This window comes from Rattus norvegicus, chromosome 17 (genome assembly GCF_021556685.1).
Source record: "Rattus norvegicus strain SHRSP/BbbUtx chromosome 17, alternate assembly SHRSP_T2T, whole genome shotgun sequence".
Classification (NCBI taxonomy): domain Eukaryota; kingdom Metazoa; phylum Chordata; class Mammalia; order Rodentia; family Muridae; genus Rattus; species Rattus norvegicus.
Genome location: NC_141550.1, coordinates 73,230,820 through 73,239,341, shown reverse-complemented (window position 1 = coordinate 73,239,341; position 8,522 = coordinate 73,230,820). Strand labels below are relative to the sequence as shown.

General features: G+C 46.0%; 1 protein-coding gene across 1 annotated transcript; it reads right to left on the bottom strand.

Annotated features, from left to right (window-relative positions):
* Positions 1-6,942: 6,942 nt before the first annotated feature.
* Calml3 (calmodulin-like 3) lies at positions 6,943-8,315 on the bottom strand. Its single transcript, NM_001012054.1, is given in 1 exon segment — positions 6,943-8,315. A coding segment is annotated over 1 exon segment (450 nt). The 5' UTR covers positions 8,224-8,315; the 3' UTR covers positions 6,943-7,773.
* Positions 8,316-8,522: the final 207 nt, after the last annotated feature.

The window sequence follows — 8,522 nt, the reverse complement described above, 5'->3', positions numbered from 1 at the left end:
CCTGTGTTGGACGAGTAGCTTTATTCCTTAAAGCGCCATGTTCAGAACAAGGGGGAGAAGTTCTTTCACCATGGATATTGGTTAAGTTTTGCTGCAACTAGTTTAGCAAGGGGTGCAGAGAATGCATTGTATAAGACAATCTTGAACTGAGTGAATGCTCTCCAGCCTGGAGAAAATAAAGTAGGAAGTATAGCATCATCTATAACATAGAGATACTAACCCAGGGCTAAGGGGTTCTCCTCTCTTCGTATGCTCTAAGTTCTATCTAGTCTATGGCACGCAAGAAAAGTTGGCTAAACTCACTAAAGTAAAGGCACATAAAGGCATATTTCAGGACAATCAAAGAAAAAGCTTTTAAAGGATAAGAATTATTCATCACTGGGCTGGATATGACCTCATCGAACTCTCTACCATGGTTAGATGAATCATCTCTCAAGGATATTGTGTCTCTTAAGCTTTTTGTCTACAGTGAGACACTGAACCAGATGACCTTTATAATGTACAAATCTAAGACTCTATAAACCTGAATTTTAAAGCTCAACCTGCTTTTCAGGCCCCGTGATCCTAATGCCAAGTTGCCTGTTTATGTGGGGAAGGAAGGAGAACATTCCAAACCGCCAAGCACTCTGTGCTAAGCAGACACGAATACCCTGGCACTTCCTCAGAAGGGCAGGCGAAGAGGGAGCTCAAGTTTTCTCATAGTTACTAAATGGGTCCTCAGCAGTGTTATTCTTTGGATAGTGTCTGAAATCTACAGCCTGGGCAATTTCATTAGAGCTTATCCCAAGTTTTTTTTTTTTCCTGCATAATAGGATAAGTCTTTCTTCCCTTCACTTTGAATAATCTTTAGATCCTAGAAGTTGTGAATCTCTGCATTATTCATATGAAGTCAGAGCCTGACACAGAAGAAGAGACAAAGAAGAGAGCTTTAAAACAAGTCTCCAGCCACCCTTGTGGGCCTGAGAATAAAGAAAAATAGACTGTGAATTCCTCCCAACTCTTTTCAGAGAAATATGTTACTTTTCTGAGGCTGCTGTATCAAAGTGCTACAGGTTGGGCTTCTTCTTTTAAAAAAAAAAAAGGAAAGAAAGGAAAAGGAAATGTATTTTTTACAGTTCTAGGGCCTGGATGTCCAGGATTTCTTGGGTGGGGTGGGTGGCTTTCTTCTGAGGTCTACATGGGAGAATCTATTCTAAGCTTTTCTCTTAGGCTTAGAGATGGCCAACTTCTCGCATCTTTACAATGTCTTCTCTGAATGCACCTATTTGTCTAAATTTCTCTGGCTTATAAGGACACTGTAAACACTGGATTAGGACTTAGTTCTGTTGACTTCATTTCTACTTGGTTACTTCTGCACAGGCCCTACCTCTAAATGTACTCACTTTGTATAGAGTTGAGTGTTGTTATTAGAACTCCAACATGCAATGTTTTGGAAACAGCTCCCTTGAAATGGGAACAGGCTGATCATCTGAACCCTCAGGATGTGTATGTTTGTGGGAATCCAATTCCTTCTCTGGAAGCCGAGAGGTCAAGGCACCTCGCAGTTACTTGACAACATGACTGTGGTGGCTTATATTTTTCTCTAGCTCCCTGATCTCCTCTTACCGTGGAGATCTCCTCTGTAGTCCTCTTATTTGAGCTCATAGCCTTGCTTAGATCCAATACACTTGCTCGCAGGCTGATTGTTCTCATGGCTTCTTTTTGGCACAATGCCTAGGATATGACCATAGGAGTCAGTCTGACGCGGGATCAAACTCCAACCTAATCTATGAGACATTGATGAAACTTATTTAAAGTCTTGAAGTCTCAGTCTTCTTTAAAATGAGTGAGTTGAAATCGCTACCATATCAACTTATTTTGAGGACTTGGTAATGATGCTTTGGGTCAATGTGGTCCAGTGAAAGCTCTACTTCTATCATGGGAGACTGTAGACTAGAGTCTTTCGGGCTTTTTGTGGGTTGTAAATGAAACCAGCTAGGTTGGTAACTACAGGAGGTGAGTGTCTCCTGTGGTTGGACTTCTGGGGTCCATTGTTAGACAGTCCTCCCCTCTGGTGTAGCCTGGCAGCCCTCGTAGGATGTAAGATAGCCTGGGCCTATCTGATTTTGAGTTTTCAGTCACATGTGCATAACACTTGGCTCCTTTGCCCTCCTGGGTAGTGCTAAGTGCTCTAGGAAGAAGTAAAGGACCCAGAGAAGGTGTGTAGGTGACACTGTTTCCATATTATATCTCCTAGGACCACTTCAATGCCCTTCCTTCCAAGCAGGAAGCTGAGCTAGCCTATCCCACACCCAGCACCGGTCAACCACACTTGTACTTCATCATGGGAGTGTTAGGAGAGTCTTTCTGGAGTGACTCCGTGATCAACCACCTTCCATTCCCTGGTCTAGTTCAGAGTTCTAGCTAAGAACCGGTGATTGTGGAAGCAGGATGATAGAGAGGTTGACCTTCTCAGAGATCGGCTTAGATTTTGTATTATTTTATTTTGCCCTTTCCATCTCCTTTCTATCTTCCTTCCCTCCTTTTCTTCCTCCATGTTTCCTTCCCTCTTCCACCTCCTTCCCCCATCTACTTCTCTCTCTCCACTTTTCACCTCTCCCTCCTTTCCTTAAAACCAACCAACGAGCCAACCAACCAACCAACCAACCAACCAACCAACCAACCAATCAACTAACCAACCATTGTTTTCACCCATTTCTTCATTCTACATAAGACACTTTAATTCAGTATGTGACTTTTCATATTACATTTCTCCAACAGGAACGATGGGCCATTTTTAGCCAGTTGGCTCTTAGAGTCTTTGAACTGGCCTCTGGAATCTGTAAGGATAAACAGGAGCCAGTGAGGCTGGCCTGTGTTTGATTTAAAATTGGAAACCCAGGAGTCAGAGGCGAGCTTTATATATCTGGGAGTGTGGGAGCCTTTGAGTCCTGATTTATGACAGAGCTCAGTGAAAGCACATGAAAGTCGAGGTAATATTTATAAATTCTTTCCTCCAAAGATAGATGGAATGTTCTGCCGAGCTGGAGTCAGATAGCACCTTTTTGGGAGGGGGTGGAGGGGAGCTTGTTTAAATCTGTTTATTAGGTGTCTGAAAGGAAGGGGGATATGATAGAGATAGGATACCTGCTCCAGAGTCTGTCAAAGAAGAAAACAGAACAGAGTCCTCTCTTGCTCCCCACACACTATAGACTATTTGGTGGATCCTTCCTGCTATCCAGACACAGTCCCTTTTGCCTTTACTCAGTGGGCAAAATCCCACTCTCAATTATGGTGATTACATTTTAGCAAAATAAATAAAACTATTGGTGTTGTCTTCTTTCCTTAGACAAACCAACAAACAGTATTTCCTCCATTACTATATTCGATTGGATAGGGCTGACTCCTTGGAGATTCTAGCCATAGTAAAGAGAAAGGGGATGGGAGAGGAAATGAAGTTGAGGGGGACAATGATGTGCCTTGAGTACTTTAGGTGTTACCGTTTCTGTGTAATGGGGTACATTGTCCTGGGTAAACTGAGTCTGACTAGCTGATGCCTATCTATAGAGACTGGCATTACCAGCCCTGGAAAGAGGCTTGGCACTCATCCGCCAGTTCAAGGGAGTCTCGAGATATCAAATCTCTCTCAGTGAGGGGCAGATCAGAGGAGCAGCCTGGGAGTTATCTCTGTGGTGGAATTCTGTCCGCCGAGGATAACAGCATCGCTATCGTGAACACAGTAGCTGTTGCTACCTACAAGAACCTTTCAAGACTGGATCTGGGGGTGTTCTCTCATTAAAGTGTGTAGTTACATGTGTTCATGTGTTCATGTGTTCGTGTGGTGTGTGTGTGTGTGTGTGTGTGTGTGTGTGTGTGTGTATAGACCCTTATCTGAAGTCTTAGCAACTACTTCCCACATCTCTTCCTAGCTGTATGTAATTTTGCCTCCCCCCTACACTCACCCCCCATGTATAGTCCTAGGAGGTACTAGGTTATATAGAAGAAGGAGGGTCTCCATCTGTGAGGCTATGGGGACATGGTTCTCTATGTTGGGATGGGACTTCTCAGAGATGTGCCTAAAAAGTTCTCTATCCTCATGCTCCCACACCAGTGACTTCTAACCTCTAACCTCTAAGCTCAGTAACCTCATTAGGTCACCAAGCCAGACTTGGGTGAAGTTGTGAATTGGTCTGTCCTTGGTGCTTTGCCTGGGGTGAATAGACTTTGGTTATATTTCCCCTAGGAAACATAGGGATGCAACAATATCCCTCACTGAAAAACCCAACAGGCTGGAAAGAAGGGCCAGCCATGGGCCGAAGCAGCAGGTGCTTATTGCTAGATACCCCCGAGTCTTCAGGACAGGAGGCTGCACTAACAGTTTTAATAAATAGTGTTTGGGGAAGTGAAGACCAGTGGAGCAGGACCAGGTACAATCAGCTTGTCACTGGGCTAGCTGGCTTTGGTCTTGATGCCTCAGAGCTTCCAGGAGAGGAGGAAGCACCTCCGAGCGCGCCCCCCTCCCCCATACCAGTTTTAATTACCACTCTGCTTCTCACAGATCTGCCTGCCGAGGGAAGCTCAGGGCCTGTCAGTTCTTGGCTGAGAGCAAGCAGGGGGTTTTTCCATCTTACCTGCCAGTTCCTGCCCTGGCAGAAGAGTTCAGCACAAAAGGCTCTGAAGTTTGAAAAATATAAGTATGAGTAGAATGTAAGGCGATGTGTGGATCACAAATAGAACATCAGGGCTGCTTTTGACACATTGCCAGGAACAGGCAGGGAAATAAAAAAAAGTACACCAATCCCCTAACCTCCCAACCCCCGAGTCCCCCCACCCCGCTAAACTCTTAGCAGTGTGAGTAGGTCCTAGTGTTTGTAAGTCTGTCACATAACTTACAACTTAGGACTTTAAGAGTCAATATCATCACTCCAGCCATGTTATCTCCAGGACCAGAGGGACTCTGGGGACTTCCACTTCTTTTGCACTTGCCTGCAAAACTTAGGAGATAACTGACAATGTAGGTGGAGAACTGGGTTATGTTTGCACACAAGGGGATGTTGCTCTCTTCTGGCAGATGGCTCTGTGACCCATGTCCATACCACAGTCTCGGCTCTTCTGTTCCAGTGACTCCAGGGAGCTGCTATCCAGTCATCTGTGCATGCTATGTCCCTAAGGCTTCTGACACTCAACCCCAAATCCCTACGTGGAAATGCCCAGCCAACTCTGACTCTTAGCAAAGCCGGAGGTTAGTTAGCTCAGTCTGAAATTTGCTCCTGCTCTTCTGATGGGAGGCTTGACGGTGACCTTGTATCAGAGCCAGGTCTTACCTGAGATTCTGCAAGACGGCACAGAGAGCCTTTTGTTGCCTCCTTTCTGCCCTTGATCCTTGGGCTCCTTTGAGGGTGGCAAGCCTTGTTGACTATTGGTGCCACAAGGAATTCTTAGCTATGTTTCATTTACCAAGGAACATCCATGCCTACTTAAGGGCCTACTCTATGATAAGTGTATTGAGAATATTATTCTTGGGCCAATGAGAGGGCTCAATAAGTAACGTGCTTGCTGTGTAACCCTGACAACTTGAGTTCCATTCCTAGAAGCCACATAGGGTGAATGAGAGAAACGACCCCACAAGGTTGTCATCTGACCTCCACATATGCATGCACCATGACACATGCATTCTCCTATACACACCACGCATGCAGAATACTAAATAAAAATTAAAAATATTAATTATTGCCTGAGAATGTGGCTCAGTGGTAGAGTGCTTCCTTGGTGTGTATAAGGCCCTGGGTTCAATCACCAGTATTGAAAGAAGAAAGAAAAAATACCATTGTTATAATCCTCGCCAATGTGGAGCAAGGCCACTATTACCGTCATAGGGAAGGCAAAGGGGTTGGGCTCAGCCAATAGGAAGATCAAGCCTAGGACAGGCACTCAGACTCCTCAGTTGTCAGATAGGAAACAAAGAATGCCCTATAGGATGGTAGCGAGTGCCAATGTACACCGAGTACCTCTCACTTAGCAAGGACGGTGTGCAGGTCCTGATATCACGAAGGGACACAACCATAGAGATAGTAGAAGGGCAGGGTTGCAACCACAGGCTGTTCCAGTCACTGCAGAGCCAGCCCACCCTCGCCACTTTACAAAGGAGGAAATACGGAGATAGCAGGAAGGTGGAGCTAAGGAAGGTCAGCGTTTCTTTTTGATGAGCCCCACTCTAGGGTTCGTATTACAAAGCATTTTGCTTCCACCCCTCTTGCCACTCAAAGAATGAGTGAAGGGGCCCCCCAGTCTCTGGACCAACCTCTGTGTATGGCTAGTGTAGACAGAACTACTCTGAATTGCTATTGTACCTGTGTGGTACCATCTCAAAGTTAGACTTTCTAACTCTCCACAACCTTCTAAGTACTGGGTACTTGACAAGGCCGGAGAGACTGTACTGTAGCAGGATGAAACCCCTGAGATCCTGTCTACTGTAGTTGACTCCGGCATTGTAGCAGCTGATATTTCTTTCTCTTTCTTCCCTTTTCTAAAACTGGGGTTTGCAGCACCGGTTGGCCACTAACTCCTAAGGACAACCTTGAAGTTCTGATCCTGCCCCCTCTATCCCATGAATGCTGATATCACAGATATGCAACCCCACACACAGTTTGTGGGTTGATTATTAAGAACCCAGCGCTTTATGCTTGCTAGGCTATCAGTGACCTTTCTACATCCCGCCCTAATTTACTGAGATGTCTAATTGTTCTTTGCTACTGACTTAGTCATTACATGAAAGATATATTGTATCCAGATTTTCTATACACACCAATCTAGGAATTTATTGCATTTACAAAAAAAAAAAAAAAAAAAAAAAAACCACACACACATTAAAACAAAACAAAACGAAACGGAAGTTGCTGACTGGTTTATCTCCTAGACAAGAAACAGTGTTTTAGTTAGAAGCAGAAGGAGTAGGAGCATGGGTGTCATTTACTCATTTATTCCCCTGAAGCTTCCCTCTCTCTTGTATTTAAATTTCTTTCCTTCTAGATGGATACAAACATGCTACAATGACCCCCCCAGCTTTACTCTCAGCTCAAAAGCCAAACAAAGAAAAACAAAAACAAGAGCAAGCAAACAAAAACCAACCCAAAAACAAACATACAAAAAAAAACAAAAAACAAAAAACAAACAAACCAGGATTTGATTGAGACAGGAAGGAGCAAGCAAGTCTGCACAGAAGGGAAGGGATATTTTCCACACAGTCTAACCTCAGTCATTAAAACCTCCACCATTGCCCTTCGTCCCAATCCTCAGATCCTTTCCAAATTCAACAGATGCAGTCTTCAGCCAAAGATGTACAAGAACTATGACGTGTGAACTGATGGCCACAGGCCACCTTGATGCGTTGGGTGGTGGTGACAGATCATTTCTGTTGGAAACGGGGAAAAAGAAGAAAAGGAAAAAACAAACAAGCAAGCAAACAAATAGGAGTGTGGGTCCTTCGGCTCATTATCCATACAGAGATGGGACTTTCTGCTTCAGCTCTTGCCGGCTAGGAGTTGATGCCTGTCTCAGCCGGAGGCCTTCTCAGTCAAGGGGAACGAGCTGGTAGGAAGTTGGCAGAATAAGATGCAGAAAGTGAAAGGCAGACTTGTGGGTGCAGTCCATAGAGCCCAGGGGAAGCTGGGAAACAGGGAAAGACATCTAAGGCCTGGGTAAGATTCCCGCCACAGTGAGGGTAGCTATTACCCAGCTAAGCTTGGAGCCCAGGAGCCTCGTGGGCACCTGGCTGTACCAGTTTCTGGCGCAGCCTCACTTGGACACTAGCATGTGAACAAATTCCTCATAGTTCACTTGCCCATCGCCGTCTGTATCCGCCGCCTGTATCATTTCATCTACCTCCTCGTCGCTCAGCTTCTCCCCAAGCCTGGTCATCACGTGCCTCAGCTCAGCTGCGCTGACGAAGCCGTTGCCGTCCTTGTCAAACACCCGGAAGGCCTCCCGGATCTCCTCCTCGCTGTCGGTGTCTTTCATCTTCCTGGACATCATGGTCAGGAACTCGGGGAAGTCCACGGTGCCGTTTCCATCCTTGTCGATTTCGTTCACCATGTCTTGGAGCTCAGCCTCTGTGGGGTTCTGACCCAGGGACCTCATGACAGTGCCCAGTTCTTGGGTGGTGATGCAGCCATCCCCATCCTTGTCAAACAGAGAGAAAGCCTCCTTGAACTCGGCGATTTGCTCCTCAGTCAGCTGGTTGGCCATGCTAGCAGATCTCGGGTGATGTGGCAGATGTGGTCAGTCTGGTCTATGCTTCCAAGCACTAACTGTGGGCTGGGCTCCTCTCCCCAGCTCTGTAAAGACAGGTGGAGACTGCAAGGGGCGGCTGGCTGACTGGCTTTCTAGCCCTGGCTTGACAGGCTGGATCTTAAGAAGGAGCAGAGTCCTCCCCCATGGCTGGTCTGGTAGGATTGGGCTGCCATCCGTAGACGCCCCCGCCCCTGTGGTTGCCTGAAGGCCAGGTCCTGTTTAGACAAGAGTCCAAGAGCAGCAACCAGGCTGGC